Consider the following 15,278-nt stretch of genomic DNA (forward strand, 5'->3'; position numbering starts at 1 on the left):
GCCCGTTGCATCGGTTGAAAAAGAGGCCCATGAGTTTAGTCAAAACCACCTTGAGCTCCCACGCTGGGGCAGGAACCTTCACTGGTGGAAAAGACCTGAAGAGGCCTTTGAGGAACTTCTTGATGAGCCTGTGTGACCACAGGGATGGCTTGCCACTCGCCCAGGTACACTAGAAAATGGCAGCTAGATACACATTGATGGAGGCGTGCACCAGGCCAGCTTTGGCCAGTAAAGCAAGTATGGGAGGAGCTGCAGAGCCGTTATACGCAGAGGCGTGATAATTTGAGTCCTGCACCACATTGTGAAGCGCTACAATTTGTGGCTTTTACAAGACAACGTAGAGGAAGCTCTGGCCTTGGTCAGGATCTTCTTGCACTCAAACAGCAGGGTATAATACCCAAACTCATGAGGCTAAGCAACACTGGTTTGTGGTGCAGTATTGCTCTGTTTTCTCTGGAGAGCAGGTCCAGAAGCAGAGGCAGCTGGATGGACATAGCCTCTGACAAATGGAGCATGTCCGGGTACCAGATCTGCTGATGCCATCCCAGGACGATGAGGATCATCCTGCAATGGCGCCATCTGAGTGTGTTCAACACTCGTAGCAGCAGCGGAATTGGAGGGAAGGCGTACAGGGAGAGCCTGTCCAACGGGAATGAGAAGGAGTCCCCCAGACTTCTCAGCTAAGGGTATCTGCTGGCAACCTCTGGGCCTTGGTTCTGCTTGCTGTCATGAAGAGGTCGATCTGGGGGGCACTCCACCTGCTGAAGAGCTGAGACACCTATGCTTGCTGAAGCTGCCACTCGTGTCAGGACCACAGCTCCCTGCTGAGCGAGTCCATGATGGTGTTCTTGGTGCCTGCTAGGTGAAATGGGATGAGGAACATGTCCTGAAGAATGGCCCAGCGCCACTGGGACTGATGTTCCATGGCTTGCAGGGAGAGCGCAGGTGAGCATGCCCACCCTGCTTCCGGATGTAGAACATGGCTGCGGCTGGAATGACTTGAGGCCCCAGAAGACCACCTGGTGAGCCTGGACATTTATGTGCAAGTCTGTCTTCTCTGGGAGACAGAGGCTTCTGGCGTGAGCGTGCCCTGTGTGGGCTGCCCAACATTCCAAGGAGGTGTCTGTGGTGACTGTGGCCTGGTATGGAGGAATCCAAAAGAGGGCTCCTTGAGTGAGATGACAGTGCACCGCCCACCACTGTAGAGCTTGCAGGAATGCCCAAATTGAGGCCAATCTTGTCCGTTCAATTGCCTTAGCCCTGCCTCCACCTGGCGTCTAGAAATTCCTGGAGAGGCTGCTTCTGGGTCCTGCAGAAGGGGACCTGATTGATGCAGGAATACATCATGCGCAACAGAGATTGGATGGACCAGACTGTCACAAACGACACTGCCGACAGCGCTGAACAGTCCTTAAGAGGGCCTTCACTCTCTCTTGCGAGGGGGTCACCAGACATGCAACTGTGTTCAGACGGGCACCCAGGAACAGAGTATTCTGTGTTTGAACCATGCAGGACTTAGTTGATCAATAATCTGAGTGAAGTCAGAAAGTGCACGGTGTCTGCTGTGTGCTGGGTCACCAGCACGTGAGAGTGGGAGTGAATGAGCCAGTCGTCCAGATAAGGGTAGACGTGCATCCCTTTGCAGTGTTGATGCACTGCTACTCGGGCCAAGCATTTCATGAACATCCCTTGGGCTGACCTCAGGCCGAAGGGCAGTGCCCTGAACTGGTAGTGCCGTCCCTGGACTACACAACACAGGAAATTCTCGGTGAATGGGGGTTTGAACATTTCCATCCTCCAGGTCCAGAGTTGCCAGAAAGTCCCTTTCCTCCAGCTGGTCAAGCATGTGCTGCAACATGGCCATCCTGAACTTTTGGGGCTTTAAGTACTTGTTGAGGCATCTTAAGTCTAGGATCGGCTGCCACCCTCCTGACTTTTTCTATACATGAAAGTATCTGGCGTACACTCCAGAGCCCCAGAGTCGTTGAGGGACAGATTCTATTGCCCCTTTTCTTAACATGGCCTAAACCTCCTGTAGCAAGTGCAGTTCTTGACTACAGGAGGAATGCGAGGACACCTGTGCTGAAATTCCAAGGCGTGCCCCTTCTGAAGAACATCCAGCACCCATTTGACTGTGGTGATGGTTTTCCACTGTTCGCCAAAGTTTGCTAGCCAGCCTCGCACTGGGGTACTAAAGTGAGGGCCTGGATCCACAGCCGGTTCAGGCCTGCATGGGCGTCTGTGTCCTGGCCTGTGGGTGACAACAACGCTGGCCTCCGCTGCCATAGGCCTGGGAGTGGCCCCTGTAGGCTACCTAGGTGGTGGAGGGGAGGTCTGATGACAGGGGTAACATACATCTTAGAGGACCGGGGGACCTTTCCTCTTGATAAACGAAAGGGCAGCAATCTCCTCTGCTGCAGGGTCCCTAGAGAGCGTGCAGTCTCTGTGTCTGTCTTGATAGCCTGGAACGTCTCATCCACTGCCTTCCTAAACAAATTTTCCCCACATCCAAGCCAGCACCTCTGCGGCATCTAACAACTCAGCCGAACTCTTAAAAATCTGCAAGGAGCTGGCCAATCCTGATGCAGTCTCTACCTCTCCTGTTCCCTCCCAGGTCCTCTGTACGGTCTTGGCTTCTCATGTCATCACTAAAACTCAGGGCATCCTGTCCACCCTCTCTTCCTCTTCCTCCTCCTCCACTCCTGGCCTGCCTGTGGCCTCCATTCCTCCTCCCTTCTCCTCCTTACCCTTGTTCACCCCCAACGATGTTTCTAGACAAGTCTCATCAAAACATGTTCTTCCCTGTTCATCCAGAACCATCAAGGACCACATTGACACCCTGGTGCCAATCCTAGTCAATTTCTGCAATCACTCTTTTGCCACTGCTACCTCCCCCTGCCCCCTTAAGCACTCCCCTGTGCACCCCTCCTTAAGAAGCACTGTGCCGATCCTTCCTCCCCAGCTAACTACCGCCCAATCTCCATCACTCCTTTCCTGGGTAGACTCTTGGAAAAGCTAGTCATCTCCCAGCTCAATATTCACACTGAATCTGTTGGCTGTCTCCATGATATGGCACAAAAACAGCTCCCCTGAACATCCGTGAAGACCTTCTTTCTAACCTTGATTCTAACCTTCTTTCTGTCCTCAATATCCTCAATCTTTCTTCTGCTTTTGATATGGCCAACCATGCCATCCTGCTCAGTCGCCTCAGTGATAACATGGGTATCACTGATCAGGCCCTGGCCTGGATAACCTCCTTTCTCATGGATCAACCCTCCCAGGTACAGCTGGGGCCCTTCCTCTCTTCTATCACCCTCTCTACTTGTGGTGTACCCCATGGGTCTAACCTCTCTCTGTGGCTGTTCAACCAATACCTGGCACCTCTTGCCCAATGCTGCTCTGTGCTCCAAATTTCAGTGTTATGCAGATGACCCCGAGCTCTCTTTCAGGTTCTGCTCAGCCCCCTCTACTCCTTCTCTCATTCCAGACCGTCTGGCCACAATCCAGGAATGGTGTGCAGCCATTTATCTCTGCCTTAATGCCAGTAAGACTGAGATCCTCCTCACCGGACCACCAGCTCCCTCCTTTGCTCTTTCTCTGGTCGCCCACCATGGGCCCTCTTCCTGCTCCCACCTGTGAAGCTAAGAACCTTGGGGTCATCTTCGACTCCACCCTCTCCTTCTCTCCTCACATCTCCGACGTCCCTAATAAGTAAAACTATCAGCTGCACCTCCTCAGAGGTATTCTTTCTTTCCTCAGTTTCCCCCAGTAGCTCACTGTCTCTAGAGATCTGGTCCCTCTAAGCTGTTCTACTGCAACAGCCTCTTTCTAAATCTTCCTGACTCTACTCTCCATCCTCTACAACTTATCCAGAACAGGACTGCAAGACTTGTCCTTGGCCTCAAGCCCAGGGATCGTATCTCTCCAGCACCGAAATCTCTTCACAGGCTCCTAGTGGCAACAAGGATGAAGTTCAGGACACTCTGCATCGCCCAAAAGGATTTCTGGGGCCTGGGACCGCACTACCTCTAACACTGTCTTCTGAAACATCTCCCATCTCAAGCTCTCCGCTCATCCACCTCCAACTCTCTGAGGGTCAGACGCTTTTCAAAGCAGAGAGTTGGGGGCAGATGTCTTTCGTCGGCTGGGGTCTCCCTCTGGAGCAGCCTCCCTGCCTCTCTCAAACTTGCGCAGAACCACCTTCGGTTCCGGAAGCAACTCAAGACCTTCCTCTTTGCTTCCGCTTTCTCTCTTCCTCTCCCATGCTGATGACCCGTCTGGTCCACGCACTGGTCACCTAGCCACCCTCCGAACTTGGGCCCATGTCCCTGCATGTCCTGTTGCATCTCGCACTGCCTCTTGGCTCCCTCAGCACTCGAGGTCTGTGTCTGTAATCCTGAAGTCCCCACTCTCTGCACTGAGCCACCCGCCGGCTGCACTTTTTGATTACATGCACTACTCCATCCCTTTTTGGCACTTCTCCCATCCACTTCCCTGCACTTGCACGATCTGAATGACACAAGGCCTAGTAAGATTGTTGTTTTGTCCTCCCTCTGTTTCCCCTTCCTTGTCTTGTCACACCTAGAAATACTTGTGTGCAGGTGCCTTATAAATGCCATATTATATAATATCATTATCATATCATATCAAAAGGCATGTCCATGACCTTGGACAGTACATCTGCCCTGAAGTTCGTGGCCTTTAGCCAACCCTGGCATTGATGGGCCACACCATTGCCCATCTGGCAGAACCCACTATGTCCAGTGCCACTGTGATGGCGTGGACTGAGGCCACCTCGCCCTCCTGGAACACGTTAATGGCTTCGGTCTTCTTGTCGTCAGGCAGGAAATCCAATATCTGCCTGACCTTGCATGAAATCTCTGTCATAGTGAGACAGGATGGCAAGGGCATTTGCGGCCTTGATGGTGGAAGCCACGGTGTGAATGATGCATTTGTAAAATGCATCTAGCTTTTTGCCCTCCTGGTCTGGGAGCACCATGGAAGGGGACAATGGGTTGGACAAGCGCTTGCCGGCGGCGGCTAGCACAACCAAATCCAGAGAAAGCTGTGACCTCAGGCACCTTAGGACTGCCTCTGGGACATCTGTCTCTCTTGGAGGGCGTGGTACTCATAAGGGCCAACCCTTCCCCGCAGATGTCACCCAACAACGGAAACAGCATGACGGCCTTCCTTGATGACTCATGGAGGTGAAAGAGAAACCCATCTTTCTTGCTCTCCTCCAGTACCAGACTAAAGAGTTTGGCCATCCTAATTGGTCCAAACTCTTTAGTCTGGTACTGGAGTCTAGTTTAGTCTTTAGTCTGGTACAGATGAGATTGGCACCTTCCATGGCATGGAAAGAGCCAATCTCATCTGGTCCACAGCCCTGGCAGGCTCGTCGGTACCCAGAGGCTCCCAGTCAGTAGGGAGATAATCTTCAAACTTTTCTGTATAAATTGCCATGACATCAATGTCTGTGCCAGTGTCTGTACGCAGTGGTTCCCCCTCCACCGGGGTTAAGGCCCTACAGGGAGGCGTCTGCTGATGCTTCAACTTGGGATGGCTTGGTTGACACATCAGCCTGCGAGGACTCAGGCTGGGGGGACTCCTGGTTGGAGGCTTGGGAGGACCGTGGATCGCTCCAGGTGCTGGAGCAGCAGGCAGCCTCTGCTGAATATTCACCACCAAGGTGTGTAGGGTAGAGAGAATGTCCAGCAACATATCCCTCTGTGCTGGCAGGGGAGCAAAGGGCGGAGCCAGGAATGGGTTTGGGCTGAGACCCAATGGAGGGGCAAATGGCAGATATGGGTCCTGGGGAGGAGATCCCTCCTGGGACATGGGCCCCTGACCCGCCTCAAGGTCTGAGTAGAAATCCTCAGGCAAATGTTTGTCCTCCGAACTACTGTAGATGTGAGAAGATTTCTTCAGAGATGCCACAGGAGCTGAAGACACCCTCATGGGTCTCAGCAGAAAGTGTGACAGAGGCAGCAACTCCCTCACCCTACCCGAGTCCTTCGGGAAGGAGGCGATGAGAGGATCTGCAAAATCGGCGCTGCTGCCTAGGAGGTCATAGTTGGTATAGTCATGAATGTAGAAATGACGGTTGCCGCCAAAATCTTCATTGACAAAGGAGTGGTAGATGTCATTGATGGAGTCATCGATGTGGTCATCAAATGGGTCGTCGCTGATGGGTGCTCATCGACGGAGTTGTGCTCATCGACAAAGAGGCCATCGATGAGTTGGAGGTCCTGGCAGGTGCAGTAGTCATTGATGAGGCTGTGGTCCTGGTAGATGAAGGCGTCGTCGACATGGTCCTTAGGACCGAAGTTGACGAAGACGAGGGAGCTGCCGACGGACCTACTGCAGGTCTCTCCTTTGAAGACTTGTCCTTGGAAGAGGACTTGTGTTTGGAAGGTGTCAGGGACTTCTGTGCAGAAGGCAACGCATGTGGCTGGTAGGCTTATCGTATACTGTGCCGGAAACAGGGATTGGCCCCTTCCCGGACTAGATCCCACAACAGCAGCAACCTTCATGGGAGCAGATGTGTGGTGTTTCCCATTCTTTTGGATTCCCTCGGAAGACGCATCCTCAAAAGACCTTAACCTCTTTTCCTCAGAGGGAGCATGCTCAGGGGACCTGCAGGTCCTTGACGAGGCATGACGGCGTCAGAGGCCTTCTCCTCCCTGAGCCAAGCCACTAAAATGTGATAGCGATCTCTTTAGGTCTTCACCAAGAAACCACAGCAGATCTCCCATCTGTCATCATCGTGGTGCGGGTGTAGACAAAAAAAGCACTTGAGGTGCATGTTCCTCAGGCCACAGGATTTGCAGACCTTCAAGAGACTTCTCTTTCCCATGTCTGACATGGTCGAGGTGAGCTGTAGGCCTAAGCCCGGGGCCGCTGAATTCACGTAAAGAAGATCCAGTGATAGAACTCGGTCTTTACCAATAATGGGTCCCCGTCGCTGGTAGTCGATGCTCGTCAGTTGATGAGGAAAAGGTCAAAGAAAACTATCAACACTATCCAAAAATAGCCCAAAAGTTACATTTCATGAGGAGAAAAATGAGAGGACTCCCAACACTGAAACGTGTGGTAATAATCTGAAGATGGCCACCAGGGGTGGAGCTCAGGAGGAAAAGTGTTATTGGCTGGGGCCAGAATGATTGGTTATAGAGGAGATGAGCCATTTTCAGTCTAAAGTGAAACTGCTTTCTTTTTTCTGAGGATTCCCAGCCTGACGACTAGGATTATTAATGAGCATGTGAATCCATGCCAGACACCGTGCTGGAGAAGAGTACATAGTAAGACAAAGTGCATTCTGAGACATGTAGTCACGTGATATCTATGTGAAGTGATGGGAGTGCCTGGGGCTACGATGTCCAAACCTGGCATTTGGTAGGATGACCGGGGCATGTGAGGCTGTCCCCAGAATGATGACTGCAGTGGGTATATGAGATTGCATCCTCGCATAGGTTGGTGGTGGATCGCTTTGCATGTCTGCACACATGGCAAATGATGGCAGTATCAGGGCGTTCAAGGCTGGAACTATTATATAATGGCGGTAGCTAGTCATACGAGGCTGCATGTGACATATGAACGTAGGACCTGGGCATGTGAGGCTCCCCTGGGGATTTGACCCCTGACTACTACTACTGTAGTCGTGCATATGAGGTTTCAGGACATAGCAAATCAAGTCTGGCCCGATTGATTTTGACAATGTCTGTTGTTGAATGCCTGCTGTAATGACAAACACGTTGTGTTGTGAGTGTGTAAAGATGTATCATTTTGCTTTTTTGGCTTCATAAAAGTTGTTTGGGAATGAAATTCGTACAGCTCCATTTCATAAGAATTCTTTTAACTTAACATGTCCAGACATGCTTTCAAACGTGCCTTTTGGGAAAATCAGCTACTGGAGAAGCGCTCCATAATGGTCCACGCTTTTCTCATTGACATTTCTACACCTTGACCCGTTATCCTAACTATTCTAGTCCAAGGGGCCAGCCACCAGTCCAGAGTTTTGGGCATGCGCAGTCAGACTTCTGGGTTCTGAAATGAAAGTTCGGATCTCTGTACCGTCTTTCCTGTCTCTACGGAGAGACCTATTTCAGGTGCCCGGGGATGTGCTCCAGAGATCAAAGGGAGAAGGTCCCTTTGAATGTAAATGGTAGAAAGTAAGAGCTAATGAAAGGCTGGTTTAATAGGGCTCTTACTAGAAACATTTTCTGCCACAGCCATAATACCTGCACTTTATGAAGCAACTTTCTAAAAATGAAGCCGGGCGAGGGGTAGCGCGCAACCTTATATCATGACTCATGCTTGGGAAGTTTAGCAAGAATTTGGGACAAAGATAAATGAAAGAAAACCTTTGCCTTGTATTTAATGTAACAGATCATATGTATGAATACAATTAAATGTGTAACAAAAACAGTAAACAGCGTTCATAACATTCTAAGTTTGAAACTTTCAGGGGTACAAAAAGCTCATAAAAGATGAGCACAGCTATAGAATGTTCATTTGTTTGTCGAGTGCCCACTATAAACGCTACTTGCTTCTTGGCACTCCAGTAGCAGGTGAGGGGTAACATCTTATTGATGAGACATGGGGTAGAAGGGAGAGGGTGAAAAGAGGATGGTCTTGAGCATGGCCCTTTGGACGTGGGGCTCTATGTCACGGCGGAGCGGGAAGTCAGGCCGGGAATTCGGTAAATCCTCATTCCCAGGGACTCGGAAGCACCAGCACCGTTGCTAACAGTGTCAGTGCTTCTGTGAAAAGTCTGCCTGCAGAGGCCGTAGCGCAAAGAAACAAGCTACCCACACAAAAGAGGCCTATAGTACATGGCCTGCTGGGAAATGTCCAGAGTTGCCTGTAGGTCAGCCCATCCCCGGCCGCATGGTGCCAAACTGCAGCAAAGCATCTCTCTCCTCGGCTTTGGCATGTGGTCCTGGGGTATGCTGGGATCATCTTGGAATAATATACAAATAAACCACCCCTTTCCAATGCTTTTCTTGAGCTAAATTTGCCGAGTTAGGTTAACAGATCACTCTGGGGAGATCCCCAATAGGTGTGGGAGCCGCTCGGTTTACAAGACACGTATTTTTGTTTTTGTTTTTTGGTTTATTGGTTTAATACAAACCTTTACAAAAATTAACATATCAAGTTTATTATACATGTTCAAAAGGCTATAAACACAGCCTCATACAACTACAGTAAGACGTACACCGGAAAAAAAGATCATCTCCTTCCTACATCATGGATTCCTAAAAGTACATATTTCAAATCAAATTGCATTTTATGCACTACCTTGCTTAATCCCTTCATGTAATAACTAATGTTCACCTACTGCACTTTCTTGTCCCGCTAACACCTCCTGTATAAATTGTATAGTAGCTGTAGTTAAATGCTTGTTGTGTTGGTTCCACTTAAGATCCTATGCCAAACGGCTCAGTTTACATGGAATTTTGATTGTACACATGTTTTCAAAAAATACTTTTCTCTTATAGGTGTTAATTCACGATATTCAATTAATCAATGTTTTAGGGGGTTTATTGCCCCAGATGTGTTAATAAAGCAGCACTTTCTAAGGGAAGGCGGCCATTTGTTTCTAGCTCATGTGAGACAGGCATGGTATCAAAAGAGATGACACAGACAACAGAAATGCAATTCTAAAGAAAACTTTATTAATGACCAGGATGGTGTAACGGATAACTAGCCCTCTGCTATGGTGGGATTTTCCCTGCCTAAGGAAATCTAAGGAAAGTATTTGTCTGTAAGTCCAAAAGGAAAAGCTGTCTGTGTCAAAACCTATGCTTGTCCTCACACCTATAACAAAACATGGTGTGGGAATCTTTCTCAACAAAGTAAAAGTGTTCAGATTAAGTTCTTCTTTGGTTCCCTGTTTCAAGTTCAACAGAGTTCCAATAATTGTTCCATTCAAAAGTGTTTGATCAAGTTCTGAAGTTACTTGCTCCCAATTCAAATGTACCACTATTCATACAAGACGAAGGCCAAGGACTGGGAGTCTCTTCCCCAAGAGAGCATTCTCCAGTTGCACAGTTCACCCAAATAGGAAAGTATTCACTGAAACAGCGCAAGGAGCAAACTTACTGCTATCATGCTGGTTCCTTGCATAGCACCGAAAGGTTCTTAGTGTGTTTCAAACTAAGGGAAAATAAATTAGTTCACCTTAAAGGTACATAATATCATGCTAAGAGTTTCCTTTTTCTTTTTAATGTGCCAGTCACCACTGTAATTCTCTAACAGTGCTGAGGCTATGTTCCCTCTGGAATAGCACCCAGGAGCACTAGGCAGTACGCATACACCCCCCTAATTGTGCAGCTGCTGTAAGTGCCAGGCGGCATAGCGCCCAGAAGCAGGAGGCAGTAAAAATAACCCGCAATTACACCTATCTGTGTATCTGGTGCATCCGCCCTATGGTATGGCACCCAGAAGCACAAGGCAGTACAGAACAGCTGTGGCACTTTTATGCATTGTCTGGGTACGGTGTAGAGGTGGTAAGGGGAGGTAGCAGGGATGCCCACGTTTTTACCCCCTTTCAATCCTCAGTCTAAAGACCTAGTTTCCCTGTACTGAAGGTAAACTCCTGTGCTGGTAATAGAAGGTATGTTTATTGATTGATCCCTTCTGACACAACTCCCAGCCATTGTGGTAAAACAAGTTAAACATAGTTTTGGGGCACATGTAAAATGTTTGTCCCCATCTCTGGCGAGTAGATACAAATTGCTGAATTTCTGTTTAAGAACTCCCACTTGCAATACTTCCAGCAATATTCCATGGAAACTCCACTCAAGTTATTTCCATACTCACCTCTGAATTTATCAAGCAGTAAAAACATCAGCATTTGGTAAATACCACCATGTTGTACCAATCCTGCCCAACTCATTCATAATGCACTTGCTACCACTATTAGAATCACTGAACTGGAGAGAGGCATCACTGATTCTAGTCATGCAAGCTCATCAAAAATGCAGAGGAAGCCTGGGCAAGACCACACAGATACGTATGTGTGCACGCGACACATATGGCCACAAAAACAGTCTCTGGGTAAAGTGTTTATGTCATGTACATTTGTGACACACACAAAGAGCAGAAGGGAACGGAGGATACATGTTTTTTACCCAACTATGTGTAGATAACATTAGCTTTGGTATGTGACTTGAATGGCGACATACCTCACACAACACACATTTCTTACCTTCCTGGCAAGTGTCGACTTTCTTCTGGGATCCCACTCCTTCTGATGCCTGCCCAGAAGCTGACACTGGATGAAAGGAGAAGAGGAAAGCTTCAAAAGCATAACTAGCCACCCTGACTCACAGACACCATAACAGCACCTTATCACACCTACATATCCTTTGCATCCTGCCGATATGAGCGCCTGGAGACTGCCCTTGGGTGGTAGCAGTGCGCGGTATAAATCAACATAACATAACGTAGCATAACTTAACATATGCAACAAACCAGACCCACCATAGTGGTGATCTGACAGGCTTTGCATACCGCATTCGCAAAAGTCCCCAACATCAGACTGTGCAGAAATGGAGGCGGAGCGCCCAAGCAAGCGGCTCCTTGCATGTCATTCAGCCAATGTGGGCATGCATTGGGCAGGTACAGATCAAGAAGGTATGGGTTGCAGGGGATGTAGTACATGTGGGCGCATATCATCTGCCACTGCGCACACTTAAATGAAGAAAGACAATCATATGATGGCACGAACACGGTGGAAAGGACCATCTGACAAAAGACGCCACGGGGGCGTAACCGCCAGCCAGACAAAAAACCCAGTGCTGTAGAACAGTATCATCTACCGGGGTTCTATTTTGAGTAGGGAGAGTCTGCTCTGATTGATAAAAGCAGAGGATTCACAGAGGCATCACACAAGTGGATCAGCTAATGGGTCACACATAAGGGGCACAAATACACCAATGTTGTGGCAGTCCTTCACAAAATTAATAGAGGTGGTGTAGGTATTATCTACCAAAGTGATCGCTCACTGTTGAGTACCTTCATGGTGATCCCAATTAGAACAGTAAGATTTTTATGGTCATTCCTAGATATACCTGGGGTGTCATTAGTGAAAATCATGGTGGGGGTTTGGTTCCCTCATTGTCTCCTTCAATTGCAAAGGCTTGGATGGCTGGAGATATGGCGCCTGCGCCTCGGGATCTAGACTGGATGGTTTGGGTACAAATGATACAGACATAAATATTGCCCCCCAGTATGTCCATATTGAAGGTACATTTATAACTGACAGCCTTTTGTGGCAGCTTCATCTATTATGCACAGCACAGGTTCAATCCCCGGTCCGCACTTAGAAAGCTCTGGGTATTAAGTGCGTTATAAATAACCTATCAAATCATATCATAGTATGCAGGAGGACTTAGGATCACCTGGAATGGCAGCATGTTCTCAACTTGAGAGGGTCCAAACTCATTTATTTTACAGAAATTGTGCTGTAAAATGCCCAATTTTAACGCATTATTTTAAAAATGTTCTCAGAAGAGCCCCCCATTCTCATGGAAAATGTTTAGGGCCCTCCAATTAAAAGAAAAAAAAAGAAATCACCAGCCACCACTGCACCTATCATCTACATTTTCTGTCTCAGAGTATTACTCTTTTTGTTGGTACAACTTATTGTTCTCACACCCTTTTGCGGTACCAGGTCTCATAACATCTTGCAATCTTTGAGTTGACTTCAAGAGCTAGACCATGGGCATTCCCTGAAAGCGGGTGAAACCTTCACAAAGGTGGCTACAGACATGCCCCATTTTGGTGTCAGAGGACACCTTGATATTCCAAGCATGCCTACTGATGTTCTGGTTGTGGGGTGGGGGCAGCAGTACCCATAATGGCCACCTGACCGATGAGCTTGCCAGCCTCTGAGCCTTTTTGAATTGATACCCACTCCAAAAGCATATTGCTGTTCTATAATCCCACTGATAAAGGACATACACTGGGTGGAGATAAGGTGACCATAATTGAAGCAACAGCCCTTGTTACAAGAGGGGATTGGAAGTGAGAACTGTTGCAAAGACCATTGAGCTTTCATTCCTCAGATTGTGGCTGTGATTACTGTGATGTTTGAGTCTGGGAGGTAACAGTCCAGAGAGCAGTAAATCCGTGAGCAAGCAGTGGAGATGCAAGGGGAACCTTTTCCATGCAATTTCCCAACAGAGAGGTCACACTTGGGGGATCACGCATCACACAGCCTGCTTGCCACACTAGTTGATGAGAGAAAAGTTACCTATGCCACTGATTGGCTAAGGTGTTACATGGAAGACTCCTTGAAGCTGAACTGTTGAGACTGATGAGAGATTCTTCAAACAGCGATGATGTGGATTAATACCTGAGGAGCGAGTTAACATTACTTTGTTCTACTTATGCAACGATGGAACAAGAGGCTACCTGTGGAATAATTGCCCGCTAGTACTGAACCTTCCATGTATCAGAGGGTGCCGCCTACAGCAATGCCCAGATTATTGGATCTCAGGGCAGAGAGTCCCTGAGTTTCATTGGTGGGTCCTTTGCCTGAAGTATCACAGAACTTCACAGTCCAGGATAGACAATTTTCAGGAATCAAGAAGTGCTTACCTCACAGTGTTCCCTGGCTACATGAGGAAAGGAAGGAAGGAACAGTGCAGTTATGCACTGAAGGAAAAAACGATCCTGATTTTATAACATTTTTGTAATTTAAAATGAGTCTCTGATGAAGGTTCCCATGACTCCTTGGTTTTTACATCCTGCAGAAAAGACTGTACTATACCAACACACCCAAGCTTTATTTGTTCCGCCCTGTTGGTGCAGGCTATCTGAATGATCTTATGGCCTGCTTTCTTACAGAGTCTTAAATAGAAACGTAATTAAAACAGCCTCAATATATGGTCCAAACAAAAGTCAGAAGTTTTTTATTTTACTCTCTTATGAGAGCATTGCCATTTGCCAGAGGGTATTTAATATTAGCAGGTGATTTCAACCTTCTAAAGGATCATACGTGTGTCGGAATCCAGCTCCTGCTGATATTGTACTATCCCTTCATGAGACAGGATTGAGGGAATCCCAGAGGCATTTACATCCGAGGAAAAGGATTTAAAGTTCCTCTCATTCTCATAAAATTTATTCTGCAATCTATCATTTATATACATCAACACTAGACTACTGTCCAATTTTAACAGTGTCTATTGGCAGCATAGACCTATCAGGTCTTGCCACTATGTCATGTTTGCTAAATATTACGACTGCAGGGATAAAACCAAGGTTTTGGAAGATGAACCCTGCTTTGTTTAGAGACCCGATAATGAATAAAGAGTCCAAGTGTGTGGGACAAGGTAGCTATTGGATTGTACATTTTTGTGGCTAATATTTAGGTGCCTTTTAAATTGAGTAATCAGCTAGATTAAATTAACTGAAGTGCACAGATTATGAAACCCTTGTTAAGAGCTTTGGACTCTTAAACAGAGGTTTAGGGATTCCGACTCTTGTAAAACCTTCCATAAACTACAAACTGGTCAAAGACAAATTAACATTCAGCAGCCAATAAGGTAGAATGTGTGCTACTTAAAACTGAACAGAACTTTTTTGAATTCGGAAATAAAGCATTGAACATTTTAGAAAATAAAAATGTAAGGCAAAAATTAGGGCAACCCAGATTTTAGAGGTTAAATGTTAGTAGTTAGTAGCCAAGACTATGGGCCTCATTACAACCTGCCAGTCCGAGACCGTGCAAAATCCGTGATGGCGGTAAAAACGTTTCTGTGTCCGCAAGGTTGCGGATAAACCGTCCGATTACACGCTGTCAGTCGCGCGCACCACACGTACTCGGAAACGTTGTTACCGCCGTCATGGAAAACCCCACGGAAATGGAAATAACGCAGCCACAAGTGGCGCAAAACCCGTGTCCGCCTCCGCCGCCACGGACACGGAACCGGAAATACCATGATTGCCAAAACAGGAAACAGAGAGGCAGCTATCATATAAAAGCACAATCCATTGCCATCCAGAGCCAGCACAAGCACAATCCTAACTCTGAGAAGCCAAAAGGGACCACCAGCATGTCTGCCAGGATTCCTGCTCAGAGGAAGCGCAAACAGCGCTTCAGCGAGGCAGAGCTAACCGTCTTGGTGGAGCACATTGTGGACAATGCGGAGATGCTGTTCAGCGCCGACCAGCGGCGTGCCACACAGCAGCGGAGGAAGGAGGTGTGGGCCGAAGCTGCACGCAAGTGCACCGCTGTGGGCATGACAGCGAGGAGCGTGAAGGACTGC

The 15,278-nt window shown here is 48.0% G+C and overlaps 1 protein-coding gene across 8 annotated transcripts in view; it reads right to left on the bottom strand.

Annotated features, from left to right (window-relative positions):
- KIAA1217 (KIAA1217 ortholog) overlaps nucleotides 1-15,278 on the bottom strand; it is a 1,682,267-nt gene that overhangs the window by 1,267,472 nt on the left and 399,517 nt on the right. For 7 of the 8 annotated variants that reach the window (XM_069648165.1, XM_069648167.1, XM_069648168.1 and 4 more), the window contains exon 2: nucleotides 11,213-11,278. The exons of the other annotated variant lie outside the window; for it this stretch is intronic. In XM_069648165.1, the coding sequence (XP_069504266.1) occupies nucleotides 11,213-11,278 (66 nt within the window). The remainder of the gene's footprint in view (nucleotides 1-11,212; nucleotides 11,279-15,278) is intronic. 8 annotated transcript variants of the gene reach the window in all.

Source organism: Ambystoma mexicanum, chromosome 2q (genome assembly GCF_040938575.1).
Source record: "Ambystoma mexicanum isolate Mex_15411 chromosome 2q, UKY_AmexF1_1, whole genome shotgun sequence".
Classification (NCBI taxonomy): Eukaryota; Metazoa; Chordata; class Amphibia; order Caudata; family Ambystomatidae; genus Ambystoma; species Ambystoma mexicanum.